At 42.5% G+C, this 26,185-nt stretch overlaps 1 protein-coding gene across 1 annotated transcript; it reads left to right on the top strand.

Annotated features, from left to right (window-relative positions):
* The first annotated feature begins 274 nt into the window (after positions 1 to 274).
* On the top strand, positions 275 to 25,887 carry topaz1 (testis and ovary specific TOPAZ 1). Its single transcript, XM_079523113.1, has 18 exons — positions 275 to 1,580; positions 2,757 to 7,257; positions 7,411 to 7,478; positions 7,585 to 7,688; positions 8,286 to 8,423; positions 9,685 to 9,771; positions 10,375 to 10,447; positions 10,656 to 10,807; positions 12,071 to 12,163; positions 12,257 to 12,309; positions 12,516 to 12,567; positions 12,724 to 12,895; positions 13,182 to 13,282; positions 14,941 to 15,106; positions 15,463 to 15,615; positions 15,703 to 15,906; positions 18,326 to 18,509; positions 24,607 to 25,887. The coding sequence occupies exons 1-18, from the start codon at positions 635 to 637 to the stop codon at positions 24,809 to 24,811; spliced, it is 7,452 nt and encodes a 2,483-aa protein (XP_079379239.1). The 5' UTR covers positions 275 to 634; the 3' UTR covers positions 24,812 to 25,887.
* Positions 25,888 to 26,185: the final 298 nt, after the last annotated feature.

Here is a 26,185-nt window from a genome sequence, read left to right as displayed (position 1 = left end):
AAATAAAGTATTATATGCAACTGCTTGTGTCTGTCTATTCCATACAATTCTCACAATATGATTAGTCACATCACTGCATCGTTTTACTCAAAGTAACCAATAAACTTTAAAGAGAGTGTGTATCTGTATGTCATGTGTGTTATGCTGCAGCATTTTGTATGGTTTTCCAACACAAATTCATGCATTTCAAAGTCTTCCATGGTCCTGGTCCCGAACTGTCAGACATGCGCAGTATATTAACATGACCACGTGTAATCATTTGTAAATTAATTAGGTACGTACGTGTAATTTCAATGATTGCAAGTTTGCAACTTGAGTATTTCAAAAAACGGCAACAAAAGGTAGTAAAGTCTGTCAAAGCTTTTGCAATTTGGGGTGTATAATACATTTTGGTTATCGTTTGACAACTTTAATATCTAGGCTACACACAGATTTCCATGTGTAATTAAGTGGCATAGTTTTCCTCCTTTTATTGTCAAGCCAAGAAGCGGAGCCCTTAGGTAGCCTACCTGTCCTTAAACTAGTTATGTTTATTTTTATTTAAACCCGGGTATGCTTACGCTCCAACGATACAATTACGATTATATCTGTTTAATTTAAACTAAAGGGGTAATGGAATCGTAGTCCAATTATCATGCAATTTTCCGGTGCGTTGAACTTGGGCCGCGCAGCGTCGCAGGATGTTATCAGCCTGCCGTTGCCACCACCGGCACCCTGCAGAACCAGAAGGACGCTGAGGAGGAGCTCTGCGACACGGAGCACACTCAGCACAGCAGACCCAGACCTGACAGCCTCTGGTCCTCCTGGCAGAGGAGTTCAAGTCATGTCTGAGGCTACGGTCGAGGAAATCACGTCTGCTGTTAGACAGCAGTCCGCAGCAATAAAACACAATGTCCCAGAGTCCCTTTCAGCCCAGACACAGTCACCAGGAGGCCTAGACCTGCCAAATAAACCCCCGGGAGGAGACGAAAAAAGCGAGGTTCCACTATCATATCCTCCAAAGAGTGAGGGAGGAGTAGGACGTATGCCACCACTGCCCGAGGACAAACCTTCGAGAACGTGCAAGGAGGCCATTACAATTACAAATACCGGTAGTACCCAAGGTCGTTGCACTAGAGCCAATTGTCAAAGCAGGCCCAACACTAGACAACAACGGCCGTGCAGTTGTAGCTTGTTTGTTTTGGGGTGTCGTTCGCCCAGCGGCACCCAGACACAGAAGAAGAACCGTTGGCCTAGACGGAGACACGCGTCACACAGGAGCATAATTTGCAACGTCAAAGGGGAATTCCCAACATCTGAAAACATGTCATTGAGCCCCCCCAGCGGCCTAGAGTCTAGTAGTGTGAGAACCCCACCAGACGATGAAGTTGTAAAGGAGCGGCCTGTCAAGTTGGAGAAAGAGACCCATGTAAAAAAGCAGTGTTTAGTGGGGTGCAAAGTCACAGGTGGAGAGGGGCAGTGCACAGCTGACGACACACTAGGCCTGGGACAACCACCACCCTGTGACCCAGGAGGAACACCACAACACGATGTCCTGTCTGGAACCCACTTGGTCACCAGTTTCCCCACTGGATTTACAAGTAAGTAAGCCAGGCAAAGTGTACGTTTAGGCCCAAACCGCACCAATGCAACTCCTTGTAACAAAACAGTTTTTTAAGGACATGTAACACAACAATGCAACTGCCATAGAGATTTATGGATAATGGTTTCATTGTTGCAAACTTGCAAAGAGTTCATTCAATCGAATCATTGGTGCGGTTTGGGCCTAACATACTCCCTCGTAAGACGGTGTCGCACTCTACGTTCTGTTTGTTTGTAGATCAGTTCTGGTTAGGAGTCGTGTCGTTAACGTGTGTAAAATGTGTTGTTTGGTGATTAGGTCAAGTTAAGTACAGTAGTTGAGATTGGAGTGCGTGTGTGTAGGTTGGGAGATGTGGAAGGAACATTTTGGGTTGATCCAAGAGTTGGGTCACAAGGTGGTGGTATTAAATGCACCAAAAACTGGTTGCCAACTTCCGTAAACAAGAAGTGCGTAAAACTTAAACCGATGTGCGGTATAACTGTTCTGATCGTCTAAAGTTGGGGCAGCCGCATAATCTTCAGGTACTGTTATTAGCTAGCTTTTAGCTAAGTAGAGAGGGGACTGGGAGTTTGATTGATTGAAATATTTATTAACAGTTTTACAGAATTACAGTCCATTTCAAGCACAAACTCAATACAAAGACTGTTAACTGTGAGTGGACGACCCAATTAAGCTTTACACTTGTTTACAAGACTAGGGTCCACCTTGTTCAATTCATCCAAACATTTAGAGACGTACAAATATACACTTCTATATAGTCAAAGAAAAGAACAGGAATTCATCATAAGGGAGGTAAAAAGGGAAAAGAAAAATATACAGCGAGGGGAAAAGGTGGTGGGCGGTGGGGGGGATTCAGATTTTACGGAGGCCAGTTTCGAATTGCAGCCGGTGCCCTTTGAGAACGGTTTTGAAGGAGTCAAGGGATTTGCATGTCTTAATGAGTTTCCTCTAGTTTAGACGTTTAGTTGTAGTAGTTTGCAAGAAAAAAGAATTACATTATATTATGTTGGTAATTAAAAGAAAGAAACTGGACTGGGCGACATGGGAGAAATACCTCAGTGCTATTAATATATATATATATAATATATATATATATATATTGTATTGCAAAATGTCATGAACACTGGTATTGTCACTTTGTGCCATTTAACAAGTGGTATGTTTCTCCTTGCAGACATCATTAGTGTGCACCCGAAACCCGTGTGGGTTGCTGCTTCAGAGAGACCAGTAAGACGATCTGTTAAACCCCCCTGCTGTGGTCTGTGTGGCGCGTGCGGATACCAGAGCAAGCTGTGGTCTCAGCGAGGACTAGAAGGCAAAAGCCCACAGCACCCAAAGAGTAACTCCAAGAAAACATGTTCTGAAAGCAATAACGGCCGTCAGGAGATTATTGTATGGCTAAGGAGATACCCCAAAGTGACGCTTTGTGATATAGCCAAAAGATTTGACGTGCAACGAGATTGTGGCTACAAGTTCCCAGCTGTGTTAAAGCGCAAGGTTGTGCGTTGTTTCCAGCGGGACTTGAAACCTGGAGTTTTGTTGAAGCCCAGTAGATCAGACAAATGTGGAAATAAGTCATCTACCAGTGTTAAGTGTAGGAAGAGATCCTCTAACCCTTGCAAACGGACTGATCCACAGATTAAATGCCCAAGACATTGTACAGCCGTGGACCCTACATGTCACTCCCTGGAAACTGGGAAGGGTGAGCTGGAACTACCTGCCAATTGTTGTGCTTCTCTCTCACTAGGTGAGATGGAGACCAATGTGCAGTGTGAGACTGGGATAGTGGATAGACACATTGATGACGACCCTGAAGCAGGATGTGCCCTCATAGCGGAAGAGAGGCAGGCAGATATTGACCCCATAGTGGCAGAGCAAGTCATGGTAGACACTGTAGGCAGAGAGGAAATGGAGTCTGTGATGTCTGTTGACAGCCAATCATGCTTGGACTCGGGAATTGGGTGCAGTGACACTTCAGACACACCTGTGGAAATATACAGGGAGCAGGTGGAAGCAGGATGTTCCCTCTTAGCGGAAGAGAGGCAGGCAGGAAGTTCATACAAATCTTCCCATATCTCATTCTCTGATGAAGAAACGGACTCTGCATCAGAACATCCCCCTGAATCTACTCCTCCTTCCAACTCTGACCTCTCTGATTCGTGTAAATCTTTCCTCATCTCATCTCGAGAAAGACAAGAGAATAGGGAAGATGTTCGTAAAGAAAGTGTCCTTCCAAACATTTCAAAATGTCTCAATCCCCTGCCCAATAGTGATGACTTAACACTGGCTAGTGGAAAAGAGTGCTCATTGCTTAACATTGATGATGCTCCTGAAACTGGACGTGCCCTCATAGCGGAAAAGAGACAGGCAGACAGTGACCTCATAGTGGCAGAGAGGCAGTCAGTCAAGAAAATAAAATTGTTGGATGGTGATATCAATGGGATTTTGCCATCCAGGCCAGATCTAGAAAGAAGTTTTTCTAATGAGCAAGTCATGGTAGACACTGTAGGCAGAGAGGAAATAGAGTCTGTGATTTCTGTTGACAGTCAATCATGCTTGGACTCAGGAATTGGGTGCAGTGACACTTCAGACACACCTGTGGAAAAATACAGGGAGCAGGTGGACAGTAGTTGTCTTAATTTTGATTTAAAGGAAAGAATTGTGTCACAGGGGTCATATACCAGTGCTAATTGTAGGAAGAGATCTTCTAACCCTCACAAACGGACTCCGATAAAACCCTCAAGACATTGTACAGCTATGGACCCTACATGTCACTCCCTGGAAACTGGGAGGGATGAGCTAGAGTTACCTGCCAATTGTTGTGCTTCTCTCTCACTAGGTGAGATGGAGACCAAGGTACAGTGTGAGACTGGGATAGTGGATAGACACATTGACGATGACCCTGAAGCAGGATTTGCCCTCGTAGCGGAAGAGAGGCAGGCAGAAAGTGACCCCATAGTGGCAGAGAAAGTCATGGTAGACACTGTAGGCAGAGAGGAAATGGAGTCTGTGATGTCTGTTGACAGCCAATCATGCTTGGACTCTGGAATTGGGTGCAGTGACACTTCAGACACACCTGTGGAAATATACAGGGAGCAGGTGGAAGCAGGATGTTCCCTCATGGCGGAAGAGAGGCAGGCACAAAGTTTATACAAATCTTCCCATATTTCATTCTCTGTTGAGGAAACGGACTCGGCATCAGAACATCAAAAATACAGGGAGCAGGTGGACAGTAGTCTTAATTTTGATTTAAAGGAAAGAATTGTGTCACAGGGGTCATATACCAGTGCTAATTGTAGGAAGAGATCTTCTAACCCTCACAAACGGACTCCGATAAAACCCTCAACAAGACATTGTACAGCTATGGACCCTACATGTCACTCCCTGGAAACTGGGAGGGATGAGCTAGAGCTACCTGCCAATTGTTGTGCTTCTCTCTCACTAGGTGAGATGGAGACCAAGGTACAGTGTGAGACTGGGATAGTGGATAGACACATTGACGATGACCCTGAAGCAGGATTTGCCCTCGTAGCGGAAGAGAGGCAGGCAGAAAGTGACCCCATAGTGGCAGAGAAAGTCATGGTAGACACTGTAGGCAGAGAGGAAATGGAGTCTGTGATGTCTGTTGACAGCCAATCATGCTTGGACTCTGGAATTGGGTGCAGTGACACTTCAGACACACCTGTGGAAATATACAGGGAGCAGGTGGAAGCAGGATGTTCCCTCATGGCGGAAGAGAGGCAGGCACAAAGTTTATACAAATCTTCCCATATTTCATTCTCTGTTGAGGAAACGGACTCGGCATCAGAACATCCCCCTGTATCTACTCCTCCTTCCAACTCTGACCTCTCTGATTCCTGTAAATCTTCCCTCATCTCATTTCAAGACCGACAAGAGAATAGGGAAGATGTTTGTAAAGAAAGTGTCCTTCCAAACATTTCAAAATGTCTCAATCCCCTGCCCAATAGTGTTGACTTAACACTGGCTAGTGGAAAAGAGTGCTCATTGCCTAACAGTGAGAATGCTCCTGAAACTGGACGTGCCCTCATTGCGGAAAAGAGGCAGGCAGACAGTGACCTCATATTGGCAGAGAGGCAGTCAGTCAAGAAAATAAAATTGTTGGATGGTGATATCAATGGGATTTTGCCATCCAGGCCAGATCTAGAAAGAAGTTTTTCTAATGAGCAAGTCATGGTAGACACTGTAGGCAGAGAGGAAATGGAATCTGTGATTTCTGTTGACAGTCAATCATGCTTGGACTCAGGAATTGGGTGCAGTGACACTTCAGAGCCTGTGGAAAAATACAGGGAGCAGGTGGACAGTAGTTGTCTTAATTTAGATTTAAAGGAAAGTGATGAGTCACACACATCACAGCTGTTCTCACACAACAGTGGTGAGCCTCACCTTTTGAATGATTTTGATGATGACATGGAACAACCAGAGCTGTTCTCCTGCCAGAGAGCAAGTGTTTATTTCAGACGAGAGCGTTTTTCATGTGCACGCACATACATTCACTGGCCCTTCCCTAAATCACTGGATCCAGCACCTGAAATACCTGCTGCTATTGAAACCCTACCAGCAGTGATGCCTTATCCACCCGCAAGAGAAGACATTTTAATTACAAGCCAGCAGCTCTGTCACCAGGGAAAAGATGGGGAAAGAGAGGAGGAAGTGACAAACGCCAGAGAAGATGGGGGAGAACACACAGCAGTAGAGAAAGATGTGAACAATGACACTAATCAATTCCCACATTCTTTGGGTACCTTAGAACCTCTGGCCAATGCTCCTTCTGGCATGACAATCCTGTCTTCACCCAGTCATGTAAGGGAGACAGCCAGTCATGTGCATACCCGTTCCCCTATCACCCATGCTCTACTGGCCAACTCCACTGACATGGTCACTGCAGACACCCCTCCAATAGTGTGTTCATCAGACTTGTTATTCCATGGTGAGGAAGTGGTCACGACATCATCATCATCACAGTCCTCTGAATCTTCTGCTCCTCCGAACTCCGACTCCTCTCATTCATACAAATCTTCTCATATCTCATTCTCTGATGAGGAAATGGACACAGCATCAGCACAGTCCCCTGAATCTACTGCTCCTTCCAACTCTGACCTCTCTGATTCGTGTAAATCTTCCCTCATCTCATCTCCAGACAGACAAGAGAACAGGGAAGATGTTCGTAAGGAAAGTGTCCTTCCAGACATTTCAAAATGTCTCAAACCCCTGCCCCATAGTGATGACTTAATACTGGCTAGTGGAAAGGAGTGCTCATCGCTTAACGATACCACAGAGCAGGTATCCATGCACCACCTGGCCTGTTCTGCAGCTGATGGTGATGAGGACAACGGTACTGTTGACAACAGCTGCCAGGAGAATGAGAAACTAAGTTGTGGTGATGGGGGGCCGACACAATCTTCTGATGAGATGCTGACAAGCCCGTCCAAAACGGCAGTACTTGGTGAGGACGAGCCAGAGGTAGAGACAGCTGAAGGATCGAATACCAGCCGTTTGGATGAGTTCACAGCTTATGAAAACGATATCCTGCTTGTAGATGTGGTGCAGGATGACCCTGACCTGTTTGGAGACCTACCTAAAAAGAGTTTACTGAAGCTGGGCCCCACAAAGAATAGAGTGCTGGGAAAATGTTCATCAGGGACAGCTAAGCAAAGGTAGGTTGCTTTCATATTTGACAGCATCTTTCTTTTTCTTCTCATTCATACAAATGAATGAGATATCGCTCCTGTTTAGACCGTCCACACTATGTGTTAAGTGTTTCTTTGAAAAGACTCACTAAACATCTCTCCTCTTGTTTTGCATTTCAGTTCCGGTTTGGTTAAAGCTGAAATGTCTTCTCTGAGGTTTGACCCACGATTGAGAGGACACATCCCAGGTACAACCAATGTAATAATCCAAATACATACTGTAAGGCAATCAGGTACTGTATATGTTGTGTCTTAATCCTGTCATACTGTGATGTGATATGATTTATTATACAGAGGAGGATGACCCTAAAAGGTGCTGGAAACCCCTGTGCAGCAGCACGCGTTCCCTAACGCAGGGCAGCAGCTGGTTTCCCACAGAAGAGCGGAACCAAGCCACGGTATAATTTTAATAGTATAGATAGATCATACATTGGGCAACTGACGGCCCAGGGGCCACATGTACATATATTATTGATTTAATCTGTTACAATTCCAAATATGACCCGCTTAATTACTTCAGTCTAAATTAGTAGTATTAAAATGTTAATCCTTTTTGTGTGCAATGTATTTGTATTTAGTTCATAAAGTTAATGTGGCCGGGTGGGAGCAGTGTGGGGGGTGGGCCACATAACTATTATAAAAGGCATTTGAAAGGCATTTGAAATTAAATTGAACTTTTCAGGATTTCAATTCAAATATAGCAAAAATAGTTGCTCTACAAGCTCAACGCGTCACAGTGCGACGTGTTTTGAGCTTGTAGATCGACTATTCTTGCTACGACAGTAATATGCAAAGTGGCCCTCTGGAGTGAGTGTGGAAATATAGTGGCCCTCTCCATCTTCAAAGATGCCCACTCCTGTTATAGATAGATATGGGGTTATTGTAAAAGAAATAAAGGAATATAGGAACATGCAGCACATTCCGACCGTTTAAAACATCACTTTCCGTTCTCTTTAAGCAGCATATGTTCTATTCTCTATTGTATTTCTGTCCAGGATATACTAGATGACGACAACAATTATCTGGAGAACGACGATCCTGAAAGTTACCCACTTGCAAGTGTATCGCTGAGGGAAACGGAACCTGTCGGAGCCTCCCAGAGCATTACAGATCTTAGGTTCCAGAAACGCCTTGTAAGTGTTAAAAGAGACCCTATCAGCTATTGCATCATAGAGAAAGGGGTTCTCAGACATTTTTAAGCCAGGACCACATTTTAAGGGGACATTTTTCACTTGATGATATAGTACAATTTCAAAGTTTAAAGGACAACTTTGTTTTTGTTTTTCAACCAAGGTTCATGTTTTAGGTTATTAGAGAAAGTAAAAGATGAGTATTGTCTGAACAAAACATACAACTGACTACTAGGGGCCTGACATACTGTGTTATAGGCTCAATATGTCAGTTTGTCACCTCCTCCTTCACACACTTTGTGGCCAAATGTAATTTACTCGGGTCTAGTAGGACTATAGTAAATAATAATAAAGAAATCGCCATAAAATTGTGTAAAGAAATACATATTTAGCCCCATGTTCGAATGCCCCCGCCCCCCTGTCAAAAAGAGCTAAAATCGCTAAAATGAAAAAAGCAGCAAATTAAAAAATAATAATATTCATCTTTTACTTTCTCTAATAACAACCTAAACATGAACCTTGGTTGAAAAAAACCCTAAAGTTGTCCTTTAAGTAAATAACCCCACTTGGAGTCCTGACCCATTGTTTGAGAATCTTTGGCATAGAGGCAATGTTTATTTTCTTGACATTTACCGCTGGCCATTTTCCAAATCAAGCATTTGTTGGATTCTTTCTCCTGAAGACTTTAGATTCTATTTATTTCAGTACAGTATAAACATCAACTTGCAGAGACTTGAAAACCGTTTGAGATCCAACACCTAGTGCATAATCTTTGCTATATAGAATTTCTTCCGTAACGGGTCTACTCGTCTCCAGTCTTTTGGTAAACTGAAAATGTATTTTAGGTTGGATCCACTCAGGAGAGAGAACTCTTACAGGATACATGCAAAAAATAACTGAACCAAAGAAATGAGCAGACAAAATTGGAACTGGAACAGTATAAAGCCTTGATGAAGACCGGTATAGGTCGAAACATGTTGGTTTAATAAAGATTATTCTCCTCTTTTAAATATTTTGAGTCCCCGGATCTCCGTCTTTTTTCAATGGAGCAGTATAAAATTGAAACTTATAAATGGGTGGATGAAATCGGTGACCCTCCTGAAAATGTATATATGTTTACAAAAGGGATGACCCCTGTTATAATGATGATTACTCGAAGAATGTATAGCTTTAACTAAAAAACCAAAACATTCTGTTTTAACGAAACAATATCACTTACAGCATTTAAGCAGTGTAGCATCAACTCCTTTTGTCTCCCTTTCAGTATTGTAGGTATTACTTCAGTGATAACAGCTGCTCGTACAACAACAGCTGTCGGTACCGGCATGTGCCCGTTGATGGGGATGAGAAGGTAATCTGGCTAACCCTGGCAGCTTATACAGTTATTGAAGGGTACAACAGACAGCATCCAGCCATGAAATGTAATACTCTAGCTGTTTTGTACTGTATGTCATACTCTAGCTATTTTGTACTGTATGTCATCCTCATTTTATTTGTATGTACATTTTGAAACAGTGTTTTTTTGAAGTACAGATATAGCAAAAAAAAAAAATTAAAACAGAAATGTTTGGTAGGTTGATGAGTTGTTCACTGATCAGCCACAAGGGGACACTGTCTGCCAGATAAGGAAGCCAATTACACTACAATTGTCAAACATCGTTGAAGGCCTTGTAGCAGTGTTTGTTTGTTATTTTAGCTTTATGGAAGGCCTGTAGATAAAATTAGTAGCTTCAAACTAATATGATGAATAATTAAAATTGACAAAGAAAATGAACGTTCATGGAGTTTAAGTATAAGCTAGATAGATGATGACTAGATGCTTGGGGGGGCTTTTCAGGAAAGTTTCTGCTGTCTTGTTGTCTTTGTCACAGAGCAGCGCCCCAATATGCTACACCTTAATTGTGTTCACACTACTTTCTGATTCTCTAACAAAGGTGTGCTTTCTCTCTCCTAGTTTTGTTTTGAAGCCATGAAGATGTTCATGAATTATCAGATTCAGGATCCCACCAAGTGTCTTCAGAAAGCAGGTGAGTCCATTTAAATACCAGCCTTTTCGCCAAGAGTGGGACATTGCCAGCACAGAGTCTTTAAATTATTTTGTTATCCAGGATGAATTGTCAGTGATTTCAATGTATTCATCTTCTGTATCTGTTCTTTGCTCTATATCTCTGACTCACTCATAAACCACCAGTCTATCTGCTTCCCTATCAATCTCTCCATTTTGATGTTCTGCAGGAGCTGTGTTCACCAGCTACTACAGCAGCAACCCCATGGGAGTGTACTTCTCCATGCCTGTGCTCAGGTCCCTCATGTGGGCACTGCTCAAAGCTGGCTTGGTGTCCGATATCATCTCTGTCATCATCATCAGCTTGACACGCAATGTAATGGTGAGGTGCAATGGTTTTCACGCAGCTCCTCGTCCGTGTTTACTGGACGGAGTCTAGCTTCAGTCACAATTCCAATAGTCAATAGTCATACCGTATATTTTGTTACTGTATGTAAGTTCCTGGGGATAAAAATGGGCTGCGTTGGTAGCTGCCCGGATAGTGCATCGTGGCGAAGTTTGAGTCCGACCGGAGATCTGTGTTGCATGCCTTTCCCCTTCTCTACCCACAGCTTACTGTCTGTGTACACTGTTATCTAAAAAAAATCACACCCGTGTGAACTGAGTGGTGTAAGGTCTTATATAGACTGATCAGCTGTGGTCTGACGTAATGTCTGACGTAATGAAATCACACCCGTGTGAACTGGGTGACCATAGCAACCATGCTCATTTCTTTTGGTACGAACAGACACGGGTAAATTATTTTGGTACGAACAGACACGGGTACATTTGTTTTGGTACGAACAGACACGGGTACAAAGCCAGTTGTTGGAGTGGTTTACACCACTCAAAAAATATATATCATACATCACATTCCGTCCTCACTTTTCTGTCCTCACTTTTTATCCTCAAGTCCAATCCGGCTAATCAATTGTGGCGTCCTCAATTTTATGTCCTCATTTTTCGAGGGGTGCTCTTATCATACATCATCACACATCACATTCCATGCTCAACCAATCAAATCATCACAAATGTCATTCCGCCCAATCACTTTTGGCATCTTCACTTTTCTGCCCTCAGTTTTATCTTCAATATGTACTTTGCTCAGCCAATCAAATCATTGCTAAGGGTGGTCAGCCAATCACAAGCCAATGTTTGTGTTCACACAAACCCGGAAAGCTGGGCATAGGAGGGGTTAGCGCCCCTAAAAAAAGTACTATAATTAGGGTTGATCCGATCACGTGATCGGAAATCGGGGCCGATCGGGTGATTTTCAAAAGATCGGCTGCTATGTGTCACATGGCCCAGGGGGCAGAATAATTGTGCACTAAGATAAGATTTTTGTTTTGTTTAAAAAGGTAATAATTCATGCAACTCTATAACGGTGACACAGACATGACAGCAATGGTACAAAAACTGTTTTAAAAGGCTTTTTGGTGCATGGGCAATAGGTTCATGACATGTAGCTTAGCCTTATTAGTTTACTGTCAGGTAAGTGATGACCTACCCGACAAACTAAGAAGGCTAATAATTAGATTTAGCCTTTTAATGTACAAAAAGCCGTCTGTATTCATTTTTTATCTTTTCTCTTCACTTCACTTGCTAGCCTGACCGTGACTTCCTGCAGGCCCTCTTGACCTTTGTGATAGAGAAAGGCCTCAATGCCTTTGTACCTCAAGTTACACTGCTCGCATCAAAGGTACCCCACTTGCACATCATCACATCCACTTTGAGATGCTGTGTATTGGTTGGAGGTTTTCAGTCTGAGTGTGTTTATGTGCATCCGTTACAGATAGTAAATGCTGGCCCAGTGCAGAATTTGGATTGTATAGACTTCGCCGGAATGTGAGTTAAAACGTTTCTTAAACCCATCTATAAATGATTTACTGTCATTTAACATCTGTCTTTTTATTACAATATATAATGTAGGTCATATACAATTGTTTACAGAGATACAAACATTGGCTTCATGTATCAACCTTTCACAGAGGGCAATGTTGATACTTTTCACATGTTACAAGCCACTAATCGTCTTTGTTCTCATCCACTAGCCTGTCCACTCCAGGGGCCCTGCATTTGACCCATGCCATCATGGAAGTAGAGGTTAGTTCCCCTATTGGCTACCTGCTTTTTTTTAATTTATTTTTTATATATATATCGTTTTGTGGCAGTGTTCCATGAAGATGAAAGGGCTATATTTGCTGTTTCTCTCTTGTTGTAATCAGTTGAGATTTAATTTTGTGTGTGTATACTCAACAGCGGTGTGCCAAGCAGGAAGATTGGAAGCAGTTAGGGGTGTCCTTTAAGTCACTCTGCCAGTCCAGCCAGGTTACCAGTGAGCTGGAGCGCATCAGTGGCGAAATCGCCATAACGCTCTTATCTGAGACCAAAGACAAACTAGCTCAGCCTTTTGTTACCTTTGCAGAGACAGGTACTAATATATATATTTTTTTTATAAAGCGCTTTCATACACAGAATGTAGCTCAGTGTTGGACAGCTAAAGAGAGCTAAATTTCAAATGGCATTCATAGATACATACATTGTACACTCCTACTGTACAATATGTACAGTAGGAGTGGATTTACAGCAGCAGGTAGAACTGTCTTACGTAAGTAAAATGCAGCATTAATTTAATTAATTTATTTATGTAAGCTTTCACATTCACTCATTTATAATATCTTGATGAATTAATGCATGTTAATGTACTTTTGTTTCAGCTTGTCAGGAGGAAAGTGATGATGACGTGATCAAGGTTTTCGTAGGCAGAATCGGAGTCTCTCTCCTGTTCAGATACCACAAAACTCAACAGTGGGCTCAGGTAAACAAGTAGTCTGTGTGCTTCAGTGTTGATTTTGTCGACAAACTAAGGCAAAAAATGTTCGTCGACTACCTTTTTTCACTGACAAAAACTAAATGGAAACGAAATGAAAACTTAAGCTATGAAGAAATAAAAACTAGACTAAAATGTTAGGAAGGGACCTCTTGTCCCTTCCTAACATTTTAGTCTAGTTTTTTTATATCATTTTACAGCACTGCATTTTACAGCATGCTGAAAATAGCAGACGCATCGCACTGCGACGCGTTGTGGACTTGTAGATCGGCTATTTTCAGCAAGTGTAAAATCAGTCATTACGATGCCATCAAGGCCAGACAAAATACATTTTAGTCTAAAAGACTAAAATCTTATGATATTTAGTCGACTAAAACTAGACTAACTAAAACTAAATGAAAACCATACTTTTGAGTTGTAAATGTATATTCTATCCTCACTGTCGGGTGGAAACCCTGTATGTCCAAAACTTACTTTTAATGGAATTTATTTCCATGGATTTAATGTCGTTTTTATTTAGTCACAAGCTCTTGTAAATTATTTTCATTGGTTAAATGTATACTATAAAATCTACAGACGGATGTAACCACTTTGAACCTGGTGTCCATATTTTAGGCATGTTATCGTAGGCCTAAGTACAACTATCTGAGATATTGGAGGGAATAGGACATTCATTTATCAAAATAATAAAAAGCAAGTCTCTTAAGACGGCAGGTGCAGAAGACCAAATGAGGGCCCAACGCAGAATCAGCTTTATTGTCACATCACATCACAGCACATCACTGAAAAAGAATAATAGACCTTCATCATCAGGTCAACTCCAACGATTGACTGCCAAGCAGTGTGGTCTTTTCACTGGTTTACGATAGATGCCGCTCTTCGCCAACGTATGAATGATACTAGGTTGCTAAGAGACGGATACAACCGGAAATGAACCTGAAGTGAACATTTCGCCTGTTGTTCGCCAACTTCGCCCCCACATTATCAGATTTAGCTGATAATCCAGCCTTTGTTTACATCCTGCACACATTGTGGGTACCGTGGGTCGACAAAATAAGAATAAAACGCTGGCGGTGGCGGAGGAATTTAATGAATTGATACACCCTTCATTTCACCCACTTCTTTACACCTGTGATGTAGCCTGCCCCAGCCTGTGTGATTTCTGGTCTAGATGGGCGAAAACAGCCGGTGGATGGATCCTATTGGTTCACCGATCTGAGTGCCCGTCCCCCTCCTCCCCCGGTAGAAAACAGCAGAGAACACTGAACGTCACCAAATTTGGAACAACGCCCCTCTGTAGTGTTATTGGTTCGCGAAATACAAGTTGATTCCCACTTCCTATGCCAGATTTTCCAATGGGTTTCTCCAGGCTTTTCTTTTTGAGCCGAATGCGAACGAAAATAAAAGCCTGGATATCGATGTGACAAAGTTGATTCTGCTAGTATGCCGCAGGGACGTGCCCCCAGTACAACCATTGATGCTTAGGGCCAAGCAGGGAGGCATTGGTTACTATTCTTATAGTAACTAGGCCGAAGATTCAACTCGCAATCTCAGGATGGACAAACTAACCACAAGGCCACTGAGCTGATGTGTTTTTGGAATGCTAGGCATAATTTATTTTTTTTGTTTTGCTTGTCTGCTCTTAGGGTAAAAGAGTGGTAGAGGTGCTGTCTAGGTTAAAGCTCAAGTACTCGATGCTGAAGGGTCTTTTTGGGAATGAGGATGGAGCGTCACGCTGCTACCTGGTCACCATTGCTACTGAGCTGTTCCTTAACTGTGACAGTGTCGAGGGAGCACTCAACGTACTGCGAGGTAACCACAACCACAATCTATATATATAATTGAATAATTTTTTTTTTTAAGAGATTCTTTTTTGGCTTTTGTGCATTTATTGATAGTTACAGTGAAGACGGGGAGAGAGAGAGGGGGGAGAGACACGCAGTCAGTCCAGAGCCTATATGTGGCATGCGCCTGCCCCTATCCCCCATTAAGGAAATAAATAATCGATAGTTGCAGTCCCACCAGATATGAAAGCAAACGTCTAGCTGTAGATATGATTTGATCGTTCTTCACCTTGTGGCTCAGCAGGTAAAGGTATGCAACAATGACTGTTTTTTATTCATTTAATTTAAGGTTCACGTTGTTCCCTTTTGTTTTGTTTTGTTTAGATAATGAGTGGTTTCTGACCTCAAGCTTGTGGCCTTGTAAGGATTGGGACCTGGATAAAAGGACAAATGTGTTGGTATGCCTGGCTAAGGGAACCTCTCACAGAGAAGCTCTGAACGTCTACTCCAACCTACCAGGACTTAAAGAACCTATTGGTGAGAGGTCACAAATAATCAACACCTTCTGTCTGTCTCATACAATATGTCATGGTGAAAAGACATGTGATGTGTGTTTATCTGCAGATCATATAGATGCATCCCAGTATGGTGCTTTGTTGAACTCCCACCTGCAACTGTGCTTGAACAAGCAGGCCTTAATTGTGGCTGCAGACACTGCACTATTCATGTTCTCCAAGAACCTGGGGATTGACACTGCTCTGCTGCAGATTCTGCTAATCAAGCTGGGCAAGCAAAACCGCTGGAATCAGGCCCGGGAGGTCTTCAAATGTAAGTACTGCTCCCATTGATTGTAGTACCGTATATAACTATAGTGGTCCTATACGATGTATTGCTGAAGCTGTGAGACTTCAGCAATACGTTGTGTGTGTGTGTGTGTGTGTGTGTGTGTGTGTGTGTGTGTGTGTGTGTGTGTGTGTGTGTGTGTGTGTGTGTGTGTGTGTGTGTGTGTGTGTGTGTGTGTGTGTGTGTGTGTGTGTGTGTGTGTGTGTGTGTGTGTGTGTGTGTGTGTGTGTGTGTGTGTGTGTGTGTGTGTGTGTGTGTGTGTGTGTGTGTGTGTGTTTTCATCAACATTATTCAAGTGAAATGCGTAACAGCAATATTGGGCTAATATAGCTACCAATATGTACGACACAGGGATTTACCGACGGAATAAAGGTTATATATCGTATCATCTGATCATTATCGATACAGTCGGTCGACAGACAGATAGTAGTACAGTGAGCACAGCTGTCCTGTGCTCTCATTGGCTGTAATACAGGCCTTCTCGGGGCGCAGTCGCAACACAGTTCATACTGTATGATGTCCAGTCGGCGACAGAGTCAAATATCAAACCTGCTTGATATTCAGAAACGGTCGGGAAGGCGTCGGCGAGCGCTTTTATCGGCGCTGGACCTTCTCGCAGCTCCTTTCACAAGTCACACAACGAGCAAAAACTCGCGACCAAAAATGCTCCCCGACAGCATAATCGGGGGAAATATTGTGCAGTGTGTACGAGCCATTAGTCCCTTGTTTGTGCCGAATCTGGGTTGCACATGATTTGATGAACGTCTGTCTCAGAGGAGGGCTGTGGATAGTTCAAAACCTGCCTACCAGTGACCATATTGATAGGGAATCCAAGCTATTCCTGGAATGTTGGCATGCTATAATGGAAGTCAAGTCACTGTTCTCACATTAATAAAAAGTTAAAATCAAAGACAGAATGACACAAATGGTACCATATTCTAATGAGCATTAGCGAGGACAAATAATATGAACATAAGTTGATGCTATAATCTTGACGTTATAGTAAGAATTCTGCACATGCACCCCCACTGTTAATGGGGTATTTTAGGAAATTGGATGCAGCGTAGGTGGGACATCTGGGAACCTCAATGTAAAATTGGCTTTTTTTTTGTCCAAAATGTTGAAAAATAGAATATTGAAAAAATTGTCTTCAGTAAGTCTACTCTGTAAGCTATACATGATGTGAGTGAACATGCACGGTACATCATTATCTGACTTAATCGTATCCTTCAAGTTGTTGTTTATCCCCCAATATACAGGTTTTGTAGCATTTGTTGCAATTGTAGAAATATTAGACCATAATTGTCAAATGTTTAAGCATGTTCTAATCATGTATACTTTACCTGAAAACAATTTATATTTTGGTCAAAACAGCCAGTTTTACATTGAGGTGCATATGCGTGTGTGTGTGTGTGTGTGTGTATGTATGTATGTATGTATGTATGTATGTATGTATGTATGTATGTATGTATGTATGTATATATATATATATAATTAGAGGTGTATTCAATATTTAGATTGTCAGACACACCCTGACTGTGGCTCAGGAGGTAGAGCAGGACAGCCAATGATCCGTGGGTCGGCGGTTTGAATCCCGGCTCCTCCTGTCTACATGTCGAAGTGTCCTTGAGCAAGACACTGAACCCCAAATTGCTCCCCATGTGATGGTTGGTACCTTGCATGTCTTCCGCCGCAATCGGTGTGTGAATGTAATGCACAATCTCTGTAAAGCGCCTTGGATAAAATGCACCATTTATCATTTTCTTATATAAACACATTGTAACTTCAAACTCCCTTTTCACCATGTAATTTTATTTACATTTTATATTCATTTCATTTTCAAAAATTAGCCTCATGAGAACGACAATATCAGTCACCAGAAGCATAAACGTGTGTTTGCAATGAATTTAACAGTTTTATTGCTGGGATTATGTGTTTGTGTTTCAGGCTTCACTGCCTATGTTTTAAGCTACCTTTGAACAGCCACTGCGCCGACCGCCGAGTTGCTTGTCATGAAAATCCACTTTAAAACGGTGTAATCACGTCATAGTTTTCAAAGATATTCAAAAGAGGCGATCACAACAATGGAGCGGACGAGGAAGGCGCGCGCTGCATGGCACCGTCACCATTGTGACCGTCACCTTAACATGTAAAAGATTTCAACATTTAGGTGTAACAGTTGATCAAACAATCAATATCATAATTTTGCTTATTCTTTCTAAAACAAATGGTGAAAATGGCAGATCTACAAGTTCACAGTTCATCGCAATGTGTTGTACGATCTTGGGTAATCATACAAATCGATTTAGTTGATTAGAATTGTATTGCATCGATTATATTGAAGTAAATGATGGCTAGTTGCATTCATATCTGACATTGCTAATTTCTCACTTGGGGTGTTCAGCTTCCCTGAGTGTGGGGTATTACCCTGATGTGTCGGCGCCCCCTGGTCTCCTGCAGCTTACTGTCCCCTGTTCTCTGGAAGAGGAGGAACTGGCCTTGGTCTTTGAGATGTTCATCGCGGTCAATGCAACTGCCATACTCAACCTCGCGGACCCAACCCCCATGCTTAGAATCACTCTAAAAAGGTACATTTTGGGCTAATTGTTAGTTTTGGAAGCTGCTCTTTAACATTTTACTATCTTTATAAAAACTGCAACCTTGCATGCAGCATCTTGAAAATGTTGTAATAATCAATATTGTGGTATAGTGTGCCTTGTGGCTGCACTTGCATGCTACTCTAGGTACTGTATGTTATCACCGGATCATGACCGTGCAGACATCTGCATGACTTCAGTTGTGTGACTGCCTGTACTTGACTTAACTGCACACTCGCTAGAATAGAAAGATGGACATTCTGTTTGAGAGAGATTTGTCGCTTGCTACCCACTTTAGTTGGCAGTTTACTTAAATGGTATCCTATATTACAATTGAAAACATGTGCCCAAAAGCACGCACAGGAACAAAAGGCACCAGCTACTACGTCACTGACACGCTGCAACACGCTGCAACACACACTGCAACAACACACTAACACGTCACACACTTACCCTCCGCGTCGTTGGTTCCCTATCTCCTCATGTCGCGCCGCACGGCCACACTTAACACCAGCCGCGTAAAAATTGTCATCGCACTGCCACTACAGCCGGCTCCCGTCCACACTCGCAAACAATATCAATATCAATAATAAACACAAACACGCCACAAGCACCGACACCCCCGCCTAATTTGTTGCCACGTCTATGAAAACAAGCACAGAACAAATGCCATTCAACACGCTACTTACACACACTACCACTCGCTTACAATACGCGGACCTGGCAACACCACATTCCCTCTCCCATTTGCTCACAGCCCACCACGTGACCCACACAGGGAGGGAGACGATTGCGTGATGCTTCTATGTACAGGATTCTATAGGTCACCACTTTTGGTGTGACACACACACGGCTTCTGTTGGTAACAAGACAACTCACCCCTTTTCCGTTTTCCTCCCGGAATTTTCCCCAGTGAGGGGTGGGAGAGGCTGGACAGCAGACGGCTGGACTTTGAATTTCTCTAACTATAAACATTCACGACAGCAGACAGCCTAAGTACAAATATATTTATGAAACGCTACTACAGTGAAGTCTGTTCACAGAAGTTGTTGTAGGCTATGTGGCTATTAAAGTACATAAGACGCGTCAAATGGAGTCTGTACGGCTGGAGATAAACGGACACATGACGTCGGTGGGAGAGCAGATTTTGTGTGTTTCTCTGCTTCTGTTTACTATGCGTTGTCAACACGTGCTGAGTTGACAAACATTGACCGATTTCGGAGAAGACTGATAGTTTATCCTTTAGTAATTAGGCTGTGGAAGTATTCACACTAGGCAACTTTGGCATTGGCAATTTGGGGAGAAAAGGAGGAGGAGGAGGTGATCAAGCTCCACAACACCACATTGGCAGGTAGGCTCAAGGCTGCATTTATTTTCCTTCTTTTTCCTCTCGAGGCTGCATGGGATGATGTGAACCCCTCCAGCAGGCTAGGGAGCACCGCTCCGGTTAGCGGCAAATGACCGCGGGGTGCGGGTTGCCAGGTTTTTTTATAAGTAAAGTATTTACATTCAATTAAAAAAAATAATATATATAATACATTTTAATTTACGTCATATTTAGCGGCATTTCCACCTAATTTCTCTGTTCTTTGTCAATGGCAAATATTGAGACGTGTGGGGACTAAAGCTGTATATAGGAGGGCCCTCAAACACATTATTTGATAACTTCTCATCGTGCTCCTAAAAAAAAAAGGGTGCTACTAGCCGCGATTACATATACAGTTACAATAATAAGAAATTTGCGCCAACGACTGCGTCGACACCTGGCGTGGAACAAACGGGACGAACCGAGGTGCATATATGGATAACAACAACAACACTACACGTGCGCTGCAACACCAAACAGCTGCATACAACGCGTGTCACTGTGCACTTCTGTATCTGTGGACTTCTGTATCGCAACGCGGGCCAACGCAACTCTGGGATGAGCGGGCCGAAGGCCCGCGAAATTCTAGTACTGTACATGTGGAAGAGAATTAAAATAAAAAACGACTTCTCAAAGCTTCTTAGCATCTGGCTGCGGTCTTCAGAGGAAAACAGGAATGCACAGAAATAATGGACCGTAGACATGTCACAATGTCCTTCAGGTGTCTGGAAGGTCATTGGGTTGTGCGAAAACTCGTATTGAGTCCAGCCTGTGTTACTCTTGTTTTTGAACACGTGTACAGACATTCCGGACCCCATATCACGACACAGATTCACAAAGTATAATCAGGCCTTTACATTGTTATTGTTTGGCACAAATTTCTCCAGGTAAGAACCTCTGTTAAAAGTACAGAAGCCCATTTCCATGTCAATGAATAAATGTATAAAGGGTGGAACTGTTTATTTCTTGTAGCTGTATAAAGGGCAGAACTGGTTTATTTCTTCTTGTAGCTGCAACTTTGCATTTGAGTTTAATGAGTCTTCTCTCTCATAGATTCAAAGAATTACTTGTCACATACTGTCAGACTGTTATAAGTAATGTCCAACATATAAAGTACAAAATATTATATTATAAAATAGGTTATAATACAGGTAAGGTAGTAAGAAAGTGTAAAAATCACACCCGTGTGAAGTAAGGGGCACTCTTATCATACATCATCATACATCTTCTCATTCCGGCCAATCACAATTTGTGATTGGCCAACTTTTTATCCTCCGTATGTACTTTGCTCAGCCAATCAAATCATCGCTATGGGGTGATCAGCCAATGAAATTATCGCTAAAATTCTCACACACACACACACACACAAACACACAAAGCTGGGCAACTAGGGGCTAGTGCCCCTCAGGTGAGGTTAGACAGTTGAACTTTTGCCTAAAAGTTCAAGGTGTATTGTTCAGGGCTCTGAAGGGAAATGTCTTTGTGTTGCTCTGTATAGGATTTGTGACAGTGCAGCCATTTTACATGATCGAGCGGCACAAACAGTCCATTTCTTGGGGGTCCTTCAACATTCTTTCAACTCTGCACTGCACAGGCAGGTGAGCAGCTACCAAATGGTGATAGTCACCATCAACATGCAACATGCGTGTCATAGCTGAGTATAACGATTTCAGGATATAGAGGGTATGCGCGTGACCTCATCAAACCAGGAAGTTATGCGGGAACGCCTACTGAGTGCCCAAAAATACTTTCTGGCCTTGACTGCTCATACATCCAAACAGAAAAGTCCAATATGATTGCATTAAACGACGTTAAACTCACTTTGCCACTCGATTTGCCATTCACTTTATGCATGCGCATACCCTCTATTCTGTGAGAATGAAATAGTCTTGCCTTCCTCATCAGTGTCTGTGTGCATCGTCACAGGTGGCACAAGTGATGTGCACACCGAGGTATTTGGATCTGCTTACTCCACAACCATCTCCTTGGTCTTACTGACGGAGGGCCCTGGGGCCTCTTGGTGAGGGTGTTAGACATGTCTTCCCATCTTGACAACCTTAGGTTCTTGGCAGTCTGGAATCCCAGGCACACAGAGTTCAGTTAAACAGCCAGCTTTGTGGGCACTAAATGCCAAATGGAAGTAAATGAGTAACATAACCCCTGTTGTCCAGGTGGGAGATGGTGGCATTCATTATTTGGGAGGGTCAGTGGTTTTCCAGAAATTATCTATTATTCCATATCTGTGTCCCTTTTATACCCATGTTATAGAGATGTCTATCTGTCTGTCTGTGTCCCCTTTGTGCCATGGTCTGAGATGAGCTCCGGACACAGACGGCCTGGCCCGAGCCTCTTATAGACTGCTAGACTCCTGCAGAGCCACACCGTAAATGCAATGTATAGACTCATAACTTATGATCCACCAGAAGTGACTTATCTGCAGAGACCCTTCCCTCTATTTTACTTTGTTCAGGACTTTTCTGGGTGTGAATCCAACTGATATGTCCTACTCGTTATACCCCTAAGAAAATGATCATATTGCTAAATAAGTGGTAGTATGAGATGCTGGGCTAACTCGCATGGCATTAGCTTATACTGTATATCAGGGGTGGGCAACTGGCAGCCCAGGGGCCACATGCGGCCCCCACCTTCACTTAATGTGGCCTGCAGTAGGCCCTGCAGGTTAATATCAGAATAGTGATATAGTATTGATTGCAGCTGTTACAATTGCAAACATGACCCGCTTTAATTTCTTAATGACTAGTATTAAAATATTATTGTATTTTTGTGTAGTCCAATAACAGTTCATAAAGTTAACATAACTATAACTAAATGCATTTGAAATTCAATAAAAAGGTAACTTCAGGATTCCAATAAAAAATAGCAAAAAATTATTCAGGATTTCAATTCAAATATAGCATAAATAGCTGATCTACAAGCTCAAAACGTTCCGCAGTGCGATGCATTTTGAGCTAATAGATCAGCTATTTTTGCTACGACAGTAATATGCACTGTGGCCCTCTGGAGTGAGTGTGGAAATATAGTGGCCCTCGCCATCGTCAAAGTTGCCCACCACTGCTGTATATCAACACCATGCCATATGACTATGTGCCCAGTTAATCAGAGGGGTGAGGTGGGTGAGCAGCAGCCCTGGAGCACGTGGGTGGTCAATGCCTCGCTCAACGGCCCATTGAAGCACACATCTGTTTCTGGCATCAAACCTGTGGCTCTTCAATGACAGTGTGGTCTCTTGACACTGTTAGACTGCCAGTGCCACCCATCAGAATGGAAGTATTGGTTCTGTGAACAGAGAAACATGAGTGTTGGACAAGTGCACTAGCTCATTTGTGACCTGTGACGTTGTGTTTCATAGTCCACTCTTGACCTCGGCGACGTCGTGTTCCAGACGATCTCCAGCTGCTCGCAGTTCCTCTGTCTGGCGGATAAGTTGACCATTGCCCTCCAGAAGTCTCTCGTTATGCTCCAGGTAGTGGCGGCTCTGCTGGTACTTTGACTCCACGTCGCTGTCTGGGTGTCTGCCAGAGTCTTGACCGCTGTCCTCCAGGATGCTGAAAACGGGGTCGTTGGGGGTGGCTCGCTCAAGGTCTTGCAGTATGTGGGCCACAGTGGGGGGGTCAGGGCGAGGTGACAGAATTACCCTTTTCTTCTTAGATCCCATATTCATTGTGACTGGGTCAGAACTGGGTCTCTACCTCAGTTCATTCATTGAAACCGTGCTTCGACAGTATACTGGCTCGAGCCTGGTGGTACTCTGAAGATAGCACTAGTTGGTTATTTATAATACATTCCACAAATTGTCTGTCTGCCGTTTATGTCCAGATATGGAGTGCCACACTGATGTCATCAATGGAACGACAGACTTGCCCAAATATGTAGTGGCTGCAGACTTGCATCCAAGTCCTTAAGTTTCAACCACACTAGTCCCAAAGAATGCACTGAGCTAAAGTAAAACAATTTGAATGAACATGAAACTAAAGTAGTTAACGTTATTACTATTAGGAGCATTCCCCTACTTCCCTCTACACTAGTTGCAGGCGTAATCCTAAACTAACCTGAAAGCACTAAATGACCACCACAGTGCTACCAGTCTGTAGTCATTTAGTCATTCTCTGGGATGGGGACAATGGTGGATCTCTTGCAGCATGTGGGGGCCATGGATTGGGCCAGAGAGAGGAGTTGATTATGGTGTTAAACACTGGAGCTGGATGAGCGCAGGTCTTGATGAGTTGTTCAGACTCGGGGCAGAGATGGGCAGGTTGTGAGGAAACGATATGAAAACACAGCACTTAAAACATGCAGACCTATTAGAGTGCTCCAGTAATTTATTTGTGTGGTCTATTTTTGAGGGGCGCTAGCCCCTCTTATGCCCAGCTTTGTGTGTCTGTGTGTACCAGCTGACGAAGACCCGTAAGGGTCAAAACGTTGTTACCTAAATAAGTTTCCTGGGAGCTGTTACAGTGTGCGGACAACGTTACCTTCTTTTTCATTGTGTGTACCAGCGGAAATGATTTGATTGGCTGAGCACGGAATGTGATGTATGATAAGAGCAGGGGTTAATTGCAGGGGTGACTAAAGAAAGTTGACAACTCACAATTTTAATCCTTTTTTGTTTTACTCAGTGGATGAAATGCAGCTTCTGTATAAGTTTCTATACTGTAAATGTGGTTCTGAAATGCAATCACATGTTGATCTCTCTCCTACCAGGACCCACCAGTGTGAGAAGGAATACGTCTCAGCAGGGAACCGCATCTACTCTGCAGCAGGTATTCCTTCGCCCAAATTAAAATTAACTCTGCACCGTTCAGAGCTCATTGGTAGTTGTGAGCAAGTGTTCATACTGGACACGCAAAAAGCTCGATGCTGGCTGCGCAAAAACTTATGGGCCAAAGATTTCTGGACACACTCCTAGCCTAACACCCCCTAACCCCACCCATCCTTCACACATACACCCGACCCCACCCCCAGAAATACTCACATTCCTTTCCTGGGAACCTGCTTGCATTCCAGAAACTTCTGGTGCCTCTGAGAATACCAGGAATTAAATCAAAAAACATTAGTAGCAAGTAAGCACTTTGCAGAATAAGAAAATAATCTGGATGACACAACATTGTTTTTTTTGTTAGTGTTTGTGTTTTGTCAATTGACATTTGTGTGTTATTTGTATTTAAATATTTGTAAATATCTGTATCCTTTCAAAATGTTATAGGAGCTTTATTTAATTGGCTTCATAATTAGAGTTAAAGTTATTTTAGTGTGCCTGTCATATCTGGTAGTAAATTTGTGAGACTACGTTTTACTGTTTTGTAAAAAAAAAAAGAAGAAAAAGAGAAAAAAAGACTACATGTTATGAAACAAAATAGGCTGGGCAGTTCCAGAGCAGTCACTAGGACATATTTTCTGTTTTAATAATCGCATTCTTCCACTAGTTTTTTATTTCGGTTATTGCTTTTCAGTGGAAAATAAACATTTACTTAATGGATGTACAGTTTGTGGCTGGTTAAACCTCTATTGGCATTTGACTGTCACTGTTTATAATACACAGCAACAAGATCAGTATCTTCAACATCCACTAGGTGGTGGTAGTTATCTTTATTTTTATGGTAGCGTTGTGTGTTATGCTAGTACTAAGACTAGACCTTGGAAAGGCTAAAAATAAAACTGAGAAAGAAAAAAGACTTTTAGAATCATACTGACACTACACAGTAACATGGAGTGTGCAATTAAATTACCCCAGAATTTGGAAAAATGTGAGCTTTATATTGCTTTATGTGGACGAAAACAAATAGCTCCTGTCATACTTTTCCTTGAAGTTTTTGATAACATTTAGTTGCTTACATGTTATGAAGCACTATTTTGGCCATTTCCAGAGCAGGGACTAGTTTTTATTTTCAATTTGTTTTATAACTACATTCTTCACTGGAACAACTTTGGTTTGTATTGCTTTTCAGGGGAAAATTGAAAAATAAAAATAAAACTTTGACTTAATTGATTTACAGTTTGGTTGACCGATTTACAGTTAGGTTGATGTGTGCGTATATCTTCCGTAATATAATTCAAAAAGTGAAGCTTTCATATATTCTCAATTAATTGTGCATAAAGGGAAGTATTTAAAACCTTTTTTGTTTTAACCCATTATGGGCGGGAACCCCTTTTGGGGATCTGTACAGTATTCAATTTTTTTTAATGATACTGCTATATAAATAGTTTTTCAGAAAACTTAGGTCAGGATTTAGAAGGCGTTTTTAGAATTGGCATCAGTCCAAAATGGGTTCTCGATGATTAT

The sequence above is a fragment of the Electrona antarctica genome (genome assembly GCF_951216825.1).
Source record: "Electrona antarctica genome assembly, chromosome: 15".
In the NCBI taxonomy this organism is placed as follows: domain Eukaryota; kingdom Metazoa; phylum Chordata; class Actinopteri; order Myctophiformes; family Myctophidae; genus Electrona; species Electrona antarctica.
Note: the sequence above shows the minus strand (reverse complement) of the source record. Positions and strands in the feature narration are given on the sequence as shown.